Below are 11,745 nucleotides of genomic sequence, written 5' to 3' on the forward strand. Positions count from 1 at the left end.
TTCCCCCCCCCCCCCCCCCCCCCGGTATTAATACATACTCTGAGTTAATTAACAAGTAAAAAGTGATTTTATTAAATACAGAAAGTAGGATTAAAGTGGTTCCAAGTAGTAGCAGACAGAACAAAGTGAATTACCAAGTGAATGAAAATAAAACACACAAATCTAAGCCTAATACAGTAATACAACTGAGTACAGATAAAATCTCACCCTGAGAGTGTTTCAATAAGTTTCTTTCACAGACTGGATGCCTTTCTAGTCTGGGCACAATCCTTTCCCCTGGTACAGCCTTTGTTCCAGCTCAGCTGGTAGCTAGGGGATTTCTCATGATGGCTCCCCACTTTGTTCTGTTCCACCCATTTATATATCTTTTTGCATAAGGTGGGAACTCTTTGTCCCTCTGTGGGTTCCCACCCCCTCCTTCGCAATGGAAAAGCACCAGGCTAAAGATGGATTCCAGTTCAGGTGACATGATCACATGTCACTGTAAGACTTCATTACCCACTTGCCGGCACACAGGGAGACTTACAAGTAAAACAGCCATCTGCAGACAATTGTCCTGATTAATGGGAGTCAAGATTCCAAACCACCATTCATGGCCCACACTTTGCATAAATTACAATAGGCCCTGAGAATAATACTTCATATTTCTAGTTTCAGATACAAGAGTGATACATTTATACAAATATGATGATCACACTCAGTAGATTATAAGCTTTGTAATGATACTTTACAAGAGACCTTTTGCATGAAGGATATTCCAGTTACATTATATTTAAACTCATTAGCATATTTTCATAAAATCATATAGAGTACAACGTCACAGCCTGTATTTAATTTAAATTAAAAAAATCTGATTTAGCTGATGAATTTTTTTAAAGAGAATCCCTGATTTTTATCGACTCCTGGAGGAGGCTGTGACCGGGGAGGGACATGCGTGGGGGCAGGTGGCTGGGGGGCATGGAGCTGTGCTGCCCTGCATTGGAAGGGTGGGGGTAGTTAGGGGAGGTTGGAGGAGGAGGGGAGTGGGCAGGAGAATGACACGGGTGAGAAGCAGGGTACTGTGGGAAAGCTATAAGGGCATTGAGGGAGCCTGGGAAAGACTATTCATCTCCCTTTCCCCTCTACCATCCGCTACCCTATATCCGCCCAGGTATAAGAACACACCAACACATGCACACGTTTCCTGTGGACTTGCAAAAGTCTGCTGGATGAGAGCCCTGCATTCGGTGAACTCCATACGTCTCAGCAAAGCTCCCCTTCCCTGGACCTTATCTTCCAGCCCGATTGTCACTTTGGTGCTCATTCAAAACACTAGTAAACTGCAACAAAAAGACGTGTTTAAAAAGGAATGAAGGTGGCAGGTGTTCCACTGGAGTCAAGCTCCCCCAAAACAAGATTACATTTTCGTTAGGAAGCCCAAACGTAAGGATGTCTGTGGTAGTAGATCCATAATTATTCATTTCCAGAGTTCTCCCTCATCCTTATTCCCTTGCCACGCTTATACCACCCACTCGGACTTAGCGCTTTCTCCTCGCGTTGTCGGAAATACACCCAAGCCAATATAACAAATTTGTAGCAGATTACAAAGTCCATGTCGTATTCGAGGGATCCACATCATGAAGATGAGGCTGAGTGGGGAGTGGTGGGGGGGATGGGCACTTCTGGGTGCTAATTTCTTATTCTCTTATAGCTCAACGCCTGGACCTGGTCTCGAGGTTTGTGAAAGAAAACAAGGGCAGAATCATTCCATTTGAGAAGCAGCAAGGCTTTCAGCTGCGCGTTTGTGACCTGGACGAGACGTTCTATGCAGGGCAGTCGGACATGCTGGAAGACTGGGAAGTGCTTTACCTGCCGAAGCCTGTGAAGATGGAGGTTCTTGGCATCGTGGATGATGTGCCATGTCTGGCCACTGGACAACAGCTGGTTATCCTTGTTGCAGACAACGGCAGCGTTTATGCATACGAAGAGGAGTTGTTGCACAGAGTTGGCAAGACCTTACAGGAGTTTTTAAGAGACGGGCTATGGCTCTTCGGACAGGAAGTCTATGCATGTGCAAAGGACCTGGAGCCTAATGTAAGTCGTCAGCATAGCTGTCTCTGGGAGATGCTGGCAGCTCTAGGTGCCTTTGAGGGAGAGATGTGATTGGAGCACAGGAGTGGGAGCCAGAAACGTTTCACGCTGGCTCCTGCTCTGGCCTTGCACGAGTCACCCAACCTTTCTGGTTCAGGTGCTTACCTGTTGACTGGGGACAGCAAGCCCTGCTCACCTGCTTCCTGAGGGCTTGTGACCCTTACTTAGTTACTGTTTGTAACCAAAAAGGGCTAAGAACACTTCTACAGGGGATTCTGGAGGACTGGGAGGGGATGCCCCCAGCGCAGGAATCCCTAAGAGAAGAGATGTTGAAATCCTCTCCGTTCAGCTCTCTAACAGCTGTTCTTGTTGTTCTCGCAGAGTGAAGAGGAGTGGGTGAAGGACCCAGAGATCAAGCAAATCAGGCAGAGCACCAGAGACTTCATCAAGAGTAAAGAAGAGGCGTTTGGGAAGCACCTGGATTTCCTTAGTAATCTGTGATATTTCTAGTCTTGTAGACCATTCTTGGGTGAGGTGTGGAGCCCACCTGAGATACGGCCCAGCAGCAGCAGAGAGAGGAGAGAACCTGAGGGAACGGTTTTTGCAGGGAGAATATCTTGGGTCTCCTGCTCATGGCAAATTTATGTCTTATCACAGAAACAACGTTGCTGGTTTTCCTGGGTCTGCCATGGTTTGGCTGGCTGTGATTTGCAGGACTTAACTTTTCCATCATCAGCCCTGAGCCTCCACTTCTTGTCTGTCTCCCTCCAGTCCCCTTGTTTCAGAGTCATCATTGGCTTAGAAAACTTCCTTTTCTGAGCACCATTGCCATTCGAGATTTACTAGCGTGCCACAGTGGAAAGTGGCCGAGCTCAGCTGGTGTGCGATGTTTGTGTACTGCAAACGAAGAAATGTGTGGAGTATTGTATACTCATGGACTCTAGAGCTGTGCACTTTATTGCGATGAGGATAGGCATACCACCCTGTGCCAGCAGACCCCCTAACACGATCTGGACTTGTATTGACACCGTGGGGGACCTCTGTATTGCTGTCAACCTTTTGTTCTGATTATTGTTGTGAACCCCGGGGCCTGATTGACTGCCAGATCTACCCCTTGGCCTAAGCTGCGAGAGCTCATCTCCCTACTCACTCTCTCTATGCGGGGATGGGGACTAAGGGGTCTGTAAACTCCACAGTCAGTACAGGTCACTTGAGCTGAATTCTCTCGACTTGCATTCTGAGATGCTGCTCCCGCTTGACAAGTGGTAAATATTCTGAACCAGCAGAGGTTGAAGGTTCCAAAGATGGTCCTAGAAGGTAGAGATAAAAATCCCCACTGCTCCAGGTGTTCCCCATGTTCTCTGTGATGCCACGTCACAGACTCGTAAATTATCACCATTCTTTGTATTTGTTTCCAATAGCACCCTTAAACTGTGAGGTGCCTTTCAGCAGTACGAGAAGGGACTTTTCCGTCCCAAGCCCACAGTCGAAGGACTATCAGGCAAGTTACGGGGGGGGGGGAATGGACAAAATAATTCTCTGTACAAATCAACAAGATCTGCTATAGGCAGCACAGCAGAAGTGGACTCTGAAGAGAAACTTATAAATGGAGGGGGGAGGGGTCTGGGAGCTTGCTTCTGACACAGGCACTAAGGGTGTGACATGCCCCATTCTGCTGAGAAACGCAGTGCAGGCAAATGGAACGAAAGTAGCTTGTTTAGCTAGTGAGACTCTTCTGCTGAGATCTGCTCTGTCACTGTAACTCTCAATTTTGCTTTGAGAAGTGGAGTCGATGGCTGGGAACCAGAGTCCTGAGAAGAATCAGTCGCTGAAGAACCTGCAGGAAGATGCCTGGGGATGGACTTGAGCAAATGGTATGGCGTGTCTGTTTCTCTTACCCCGCATGGGATAGCTGAGTAGCTGTATTTCTCCAGCCCTAACGCCTGGCGGGACTTGCCACACAAACCACTAGAAGCATATTCTCGAGTCACGGAGAACTCTGAAATCTCTTCGGCTGTTTGGCTTCTGCTCTCATCACTTGGTCTGTGGTGGCCAGACTTTTTGCTAGGCCTTTATTGCCAGCGGTACAGGGCTGCCTCTTCCAGCAGCTGAGCGAGGACTTTGTAGTGTTGTTTCCCACTGAGCGTCTTTTCCTGCCTCAGGGCTGTCGGGTTCCATCCCTATCTGCCGGGGGGTGGGAGGTGGGGTGGGAATGGACAGGGTTTCATGATGCTTTGCCTTGCTTAATACTTGGAGCTGCTTATTTATATCACGTGCTTTTTTCACTGGATTTCCACATTTACTGAAACCTTGTTTTCCCAGCTGACATGGGGACACTAAGTCAATGCAAGTAACTGGAGTTGGATAAGCAGGCGACTGTCCTGTGTGTTTAGTACGAATCGGGACAAGTCCTTGTTTCAGAGGTGGAAGTTCTCAGGTAATAGAGGTTCCCCTGGTTTCCATCAGTACATGTGTTGTGCCCCTGATTCCACCCATTAGTAACATTCACTACATCTCTCCCCCCACTTGCGTGCACACTCTGTAGGTACAGGTCTGCCACTGAGGTGCCTGCCATTGTATGGCGCCGGCAAACCCATGTCCCTCCCCAGCTACCAGGTGATGCGTTCGCTGTATGTGGGATCTCTGGCCTTAGGCTTCCTGCAGCAGGTGGGCCCAGCTCTGAAATGGGGGATGATGCAGCAGGTGCAGTGAATAAAGACACTGTGAGAACTTGATAAACTAATGCCTAGTTTCTGTGTCGCTCTGCTTGGAGGGAAGGACGAGCAGTGCTAGTGTGACTAATGCCGCTGTAAATAAAATGTCTTCAAGTTTTTCTTATGTTTTATTTTTTAATTGTTTTAAACAGTTTTAAATCTGCCCCAATTTTCATACAAAACTGTAATTCAAGCCCTGGTCGTTCCTATGAGAACCATGCCGGGTGAACGAGTGGGGAGGTCCCTTTAGTGGCAGCAGGACACGGCTGCTTTGGCTTTTGTTAGGTGGCTTCACACACAAGTGTACGTAACAAATTATAAAAGAAACAGTACAAAATAAACCAGCATCTTTTTGCGCTAGTGACAGCCACCTCCTTCTGCAACTTCAAATCTGTGAGCTGTGTTAAAGACAACTCCTGTCTTTTACCCTCATTCCCCAGAAGGGCCCACAAAAGGTTAGTCCGGCCCTGACTAGGAAGTGAGCATGCGGCATGCTGCTGCAATCTCAGAAAGCCAAGGGACTAGATGGCTGCGGCACCGACCGTGTGGGGAAGCTGGTGGCTCACCCTGCCCACATGCCTGGTAGCATTGTTACACAGGCTGCCTGTGAAAGCTACTGGAGGCTCGCTCCCTCCCCCTTAGTTTTTCAAAAGCCTCCAAAGAGCAGCTGCTCCAGTCTCTCTGCAGCCCCCACTCTGGGTCTGGGAGCAAACAGGCACGCTGCCTGGCCCCCTCCAGGGTAAGATGGCTCATTCCTCTCACCACAAGGCCAAGCCTCCCTTTGGATTGAAATTAGTTCAAGTGAAGAAAAATATATTTCACCAGAGCAAGATTTTATGAAATTTCCCTGTCACATTGTCCTCTGAGCCACTAACCGAATCCATGCCAACGTCAATTGAGCGGTGTTCCCTGGAAACCTCCACCCCCTGCCCTGCCCGATACATGGGTGTCCTGAAAGGTGGGAAGCCTGGCTCTGCTGTGCAGGGTGTATGGATCAGCTCCAACACCTGTGATTGCACTGATGTAAACAGGAAGCTGATGCGCTCTCTGGAGCATTTGTTTACTGCATTCCTCGTGCTGGGAAAGTGGCTGCACCATCTGATTCATCCTGGATCCCTTGCAAGCTGGCCTCAGCCCTAGAGATGCAACTGGTGGCAGCGGTGGATGATCTTACAGTTCCGCACGGAGGTCAGTGCTCCATGATGATGCTGTTAGAACTACTGTAGCGGCAGTTTCAGTGCTGTTGATTGAGGCACCGATAATTCACTTGTGAGGCTTGGCAGGGGTGGGTCAGGTCCTTTTAAGATGCTGTTACCTGCACACACTAGGGCACCCCACCTTTTCCCAATTCATAGGGCTCCAGGCGAAAAGCACCTACCATTACCCAATTCATAGGGCTTGGGGTGTAACTAACCTGGTCAGTGTAAGTACCCACCCCCTTTCCCAGTAAGTAGGGCTTTGGATGTATACTACTTCTGTAGGTGTGCAGGACCTTTTACCAGTGAAAGTGCCTTACACAGTAATATACTACATAGCCTCTACTAACAATCACCAAAACCAGACTGCACATGCTACACATACATTGCTGACCACTCCCAATAAGACACATGAACTTTTCCCTGCTGGCCAGTCAGGATCAGGTCCATCTGGGGGCCTCTAGTTTCTGCACGGCGTCATTGGCCGAGAGTTGAGGTCTGGCAGCTCTGATCCTGGGCTGTGTCTTGGAGTTGGTTACCAAGAACTTCCTTTTGGACCCCAGTTTATATAGTGACATTTAAGTCCTGCTTAGCTGTACTGTAACCAATCATGATACTAAAATTTTACTAACCAATCCTAACATAGTGCAACAAAATTCTCTAATCAATCCTACCCCAGCACCTTAATTAATTTACACCTAGCAAAATTAATTTATGTAACAGACAGAAACAATCAAAGAACCAGATAGAAACCAGACAGATAAACAAGAGAGAAGTGGGACCGTAATGACAAAACAATGAAGAAATGAGGATTTCATAACCACAACTATTGATAAGTGATTTCTTGCCAGACAGGATGCTGTCAAAGTAAGTTTTCTTTAACCCTCTTAAGCTCTGTTTCTGTGTCTGGTGATAGTGGGGCCATTCGACTGGGTCTCCCCCTTCACAGCCCGATCTGACATCGGTTTAATGTCATGTAGATGGAATGTGAGGATGTGACTTCCTGCTTCTCAGCTCATGGCCGCTGCTCGGCTGCTGTTTTAATCTGGCCGCAGACGAAGGCCTGATCCTTACAGTGCCTTTGGTCACCCCTCAAGAGAGGGTTGTAATGACAGAGCTCTGGCCTGGGAATCCCACAGGGTCTGGTCTCAGCTCAGGTGTGGGGCTCCTAGGGTGACCCTGTGGCAATACAGCCTGCGCTGCCAACTCTGCCTCCTCAGGCCCAGGGTCTGAGTCTAGCCTGGACTGGATGAAAAGCAGCTGGCCCCGGTTCACTCCAGGCAGGATGGAGATGTTCTAGCGCCGGAGCACTGGCTGCCATTTGTCAGGGTGTTGCACAGACTTGGGCTCCTACTAGATTTCTCTCTGCCCCTCAACTCACAGAGAGCCCCTAGGGCCAGACAGGCTCTTTCTGTCTTCAGCTGGACAATAGCCTGCACCCTCTGGATGCCTCCTTAGCTGCGGAGATCCTGCCTTGGTCGCCTCTAGCCTGGGCATTGCAATAGGCTGTAATTAGGACGGACAGAAAAGCCACCCAGCAGGGGCTGCAGCCAGCACCTAAGCCAATGAAAGCGCAGGGCCGTGACAAGGGCGAGCGAGTGAGGCACTTGCCTCGGGTGCGCGAAGCTGAGGGGTGCAGAAAAAGACAAATTACGTTTTTTAATTCTTATTATTTTATGAAAAATTATCACATAATATGCACATTGCATCATGACAAATGTACAATGTAAATGGAAAATAAATAGAATACACCCTACAGTAATTATAAAGCATTGGTTCTCAAACTGGGTGTCGCGACCCGGTTATGTGCGGGGTAGTGAGCCCCAAACCCGGCGCGCGGCTGCAAGTTGCGAGCCCCGACCCCTGCACCGGGCAGTGAGCCCCGACCCGGGCTGTGTTGAGCCCTGACCCCGACCCCGGGCTGCGAGCCCCGACCCCTGACCCTGACCCCAGGCTGCGAGCCCCGACCCCCACAGTTCATGATGCACTATGATAAGCACCTTATATGTATTAGTTGATTTTGTATGCGGATCTTATGATTAAAATAAATAAATGTTCTATTTATCATTATTCTTGTTATTTACGTTTTTTTTTTTTTACAAAGTAAACAAAGTAACTACTATGAAATTATATGGAGGGGGGAGGGCGCAATTTTATATTCTTGCCTCGGGCGCAAAAATAGCTAGTTACGGCTCTGTGAAAGCACTTCATGCCCATGCTCTTCATGGGATATTAGCTGTCAGTTTACTGGTCTCCTTCCATAGTGGGCTCAAACTCCTTCACCTCAGCTCTGCCCGTGTGTGTGCTCAATTCTCGCTCTGCTCTGTGCATGGCCAACTCCCCCCTTCTCACCAAGCCCTTTTGTAGCCCACCACCTGCGCTGGAGCGGCCTCCCTGCTCCAAGGGGTTGAGTCACTTCACGCCCCTTCTAGAAATCGGCTTCTTCCAGTACCTTTGGCCATCAGTCACCCTCTCCTGGTCTCTCCCCTACAACAAATATAAGCAGTTCTGGAGCGACCTCCCCCATTCATGCAACTACCCTGCTTATCTCCCGTCCTTTGTACTGTGTCGAACTCCGACTGTGAGCTCTTCAGGGTGGGGCTCTTCTATTTGTTTGTAACCACATAGCGCCCAAGCCCTGTAGACATAGCAACCTGCTCAAGGGCACGGTGATGAATGACTGTTCTCTGGGGCCGGGACGTGGCACTTGGCTTTCCGGCAATGGCTCAGTTTCGTTCTACAGAGAAACGAAAGGGAGGATACGGAGCTGCACTTTAGCCTTTGGGCCCTTTCTTCTTCTGCATTTACAGGCGATGAGCCCGCCCCTCAGATGTGCCTCCACCTTCTCCCCAGAACAGGAAGTGGTGAAAGGCGCCGTATTCAACCAAGTGCAATTACTGCCTCACAGTCAGTGGGAATTGGGGAAAGTGGCTCATTCCAGGGGCAGATGCAGAGGCTGCCCCCCGCGCGCCCTCTGCATCTCAAAGGAACACACTATGAGCACTTTATTTTAGGGGGCTGAACTGACTAGTTCTGGGGTGCCTGGGGACAGGCGTTATCTGTGGAGGACTGGCTGTGGGACTGGTATAGTACGCATGATGAGGAGTGCTTAGCCATTGGAGCCTAGATTGCCTCCCTCAACCCACCTGGGCTTACGCTGCCTGTGTATGGGGCCTCTCACAGCGGGACACTAATTCCACGAATTATGGTTGGACAAACAGAAGCAGAGGGCGGAGGAGCTGCTCTACCAGACAAGGATACCCTGCCCTCTTCTGGAGCTGTAGAACAAACCGGCAATGGTAGGAAAGCTCTGGAGAAGGGCAGCAAAGATGCTTGGAGGTCTGGGGCAGGGCTTACACATGACCACAGGTTGCAGTAAGAGCCCAGAAGGAGAAAACAGCCTCCAGGTGGTCTTTGTGCTGGCTTAATATTCTAAGGCATGCAGTGAAGACTGGCCACTCCCCCTGTTGTGCACCAGAACAAGGGCTGGTTCCATAACGTACGGGCCTTTAGAAAAGTGCAAGGGACTGCTGCTTCCTGCTGCATGGGACTGCCTGGGAGATTCACCATCCCACAGGGTCACTGGGCTAAAAAATGAGACTGGACATACTGATGACCCAAACATCTCTAGTTCTGTATGCTCAGAGAGGGATTATCAAACCCCATGGAGTCTGCCTCACTGCAGGGCTCAGGAGGGGTCACTCCTTCCTGCAGATGTGCATAGCGAGCCCACTGCGTTCTGGTGCCAGGCCACTGGCAGGAGCAGGCTACCAAGCTGGACAGACCATTAGCCTGGCAGGCCCTTTCTTGGACACGGTTGTGGTTTATCACCCATCTGTTGTCCATGGATTACAGGTTGCTGGACTGCCTTGTTCATCATTATTTTAATATTCTTTCTGATCTCCCACCTCCTCTCAGCTCTCTTGTTTCTCAGGCAGGTTGGTTCTAGCAATGGATAGCGTTACTAAATCAGGCCTGAGCCCTGGTACGTGCCGGTTCTCTGCATTGCTCACCCGGAAATGGGGCTCTTCAGTTAAATACGGTAAAGTCTGCGGCTCAGGCTCATTCTGTGATTCGGCAGCCGAAGGCAATTCAGCTGGTTCCTTGGTTTCTTCGCGGCAGCCAGGTACTTTTGAGGCTTTTTGTATTTTTTAGCTGCACATTCGTTTCACCGATTATCGCAGAGTTAATGACGTTTGCTCTGGGAGCTGAGAGCGAGGGACTGGCTGCCAGGGGAAGGTGAAGGCAAGAGAGCGTCAGCAGCATGGGGACATCTCACCCAGAACCTGGCGGGGAGAGATTCTGGGCTGTACGCAGTCGGTAGTATTTCTAAGCCTGGTTGTTTCCCCTGCCTCTACCAGGGCCCCTTGGGCAGAGAGTTCTCACAGCGATGAACCATGCCAAGGCTCCTAGCATGGAGCTGGTTCCCCGTAGGCACCGTGGGGTTAGCCATCATCTTCCCCTCTGATGGAAGGCCGGGTATTTTTTCTGGGGAGAGGGATCTGCATTTGGAGCCAGAATTCTGAGTTTCCGCTGCAGCTAAATGTCAAGTTTTCCCAGTGTCCCTGGGCAGCCCCTCCTGCATCTATGGCTGGCAAGGCCCAGAGGGGCAGTGCGAAGGTGGGAAGTAGAGCTCTAGGTTGTGTGAAGGACCTGACATATGTGGCTGGCAACTGAAAAGAGACCATGTTCTCCTGTGGGAGGAGAGCGGTCCTGGGCTGGGTTGTGCACGTCAGGACAGTCACACCTGGAGAATCCCGGAAAGGGGTGTGCAACTGAAGCCAGCGTTTGTGAGCTCCAGCCCCCACTGCCCTGGGAGAGGAGCTTGGGGTAAGATCAGGAGAGAAACTGTGCTGGGTACAGGAGCATCGAAAGAGCACCCTGCTCCACTGGGGGGTCGACTAGGGATGGCGGATGAGGAAAGTCTAAGGGACCTTTCCAGGTGGCGGAACAGGCTGGGGGTGCTAGCAAGCACTTCCCTAGTGAAAGGACTTCCCCCAAATCCTACCCTGGAGCTGTGTGGCTGTCCCAGGAATACCCCGCTGAGGCTCCCAGAGCTGGGACGGGGTACACAGCACCAGGGCTCCAGGACCGGGCGGGATGGCCTGAGCCCCTCTTCGCAGTGAACTCTGGGGTTTTCACAGTGCAGGTGGATTCTGATTCTGCTCTGTTTCCATCCTGCCTGGCAGCAGCACCGAGATACGATGCTCTCCAACAGCGTTGTTATGAATGGCCACACAGGTCCCAGCACCACAGCAGCGGTGAGTGTCAGTCAACCCACCTGAGCCCCCAGGACTCCCACCGCAAGTCCCAGGCTGGCATCAGCTCCTCCGTCTCAGGGAGGACAGCCGAGGGGGCACTGTGCACATAAAGTGCCTCAGACCTGGAGGCTGAAAGAATCAGTCCCTGCCTTCAGCCTGGAGCACTGAGGAGAGCCCTGGTTTCTCGGGAGTGTGATTTGATTGACATGTAGGGGTTTGTGTTTCTGTGATCACTGAGATGTCCCCATGGGAGGGTGGACAGGGCACGTTGATTCTGGGACTGTCCCTGCGGTGTTGGGGCAGAAGCGTGGTTGTTGGGTACCCTGAGTGCTGCATTTGCAGGTGCTGTGATGTTCTGGGGGGTTCTCTGGAGGAATTGCCAATATCCATGGGGTTTTGTGAACACACAATTCTGCAAAGGGCCCTTTGGCTGCAATGAGACAGACCCTGGTGACCAGCATTTTGCTTGGGATTTTCTGTATCCCCATCACTTGCAGCTGGTAT

At 50.5% G+C, this 11,745-nt stretch overlaps 1 protein-coding gene across 1 annotated transcript in view; it reads left to right on the forward strand.

The window, feature by feature from the left end:
• Nucleotides 1–4,908, forward strand: part of LOC117887081 — a 10,887-nt gene extending 5,979 nt beyond the window's left edge. Inside the window, exons 2-3 of the mRNA XM_034789323.1 lie at nucleotides 1,634–2,073; nucleotides 2,452–4,908. Coding sequence (XP_034645214.1) covers nucleotides 1,634–2,073; nucleotides 2,452–2,571 — 560 coding nt within the window. The 3' untranslated portion in view covers nucleotides 2,572–4,908. The remainder of the gene's footprint in view (nucleotides 1–1,633; nucleotides 2,074–2,451) is intronic.
• The last annotated feature ends 6,837 nt before the right edge of the window (nucleotides 4,909–11,745 follow it).

This window comes from Trachemys scripta, chromosome 14 (genome assembly GCF_013100865.1).
Source record: "Trachemys scripta elegans isolate TJP31775 chromosome 14, CAS_Tse_1.0, whole genome shotgun sequence".
Classification (NCBI taxonomy): Eukaryota; Metazoa; Chordata; order Testudines; family Emydidae; genus Trachemys; species Trachemys scripta.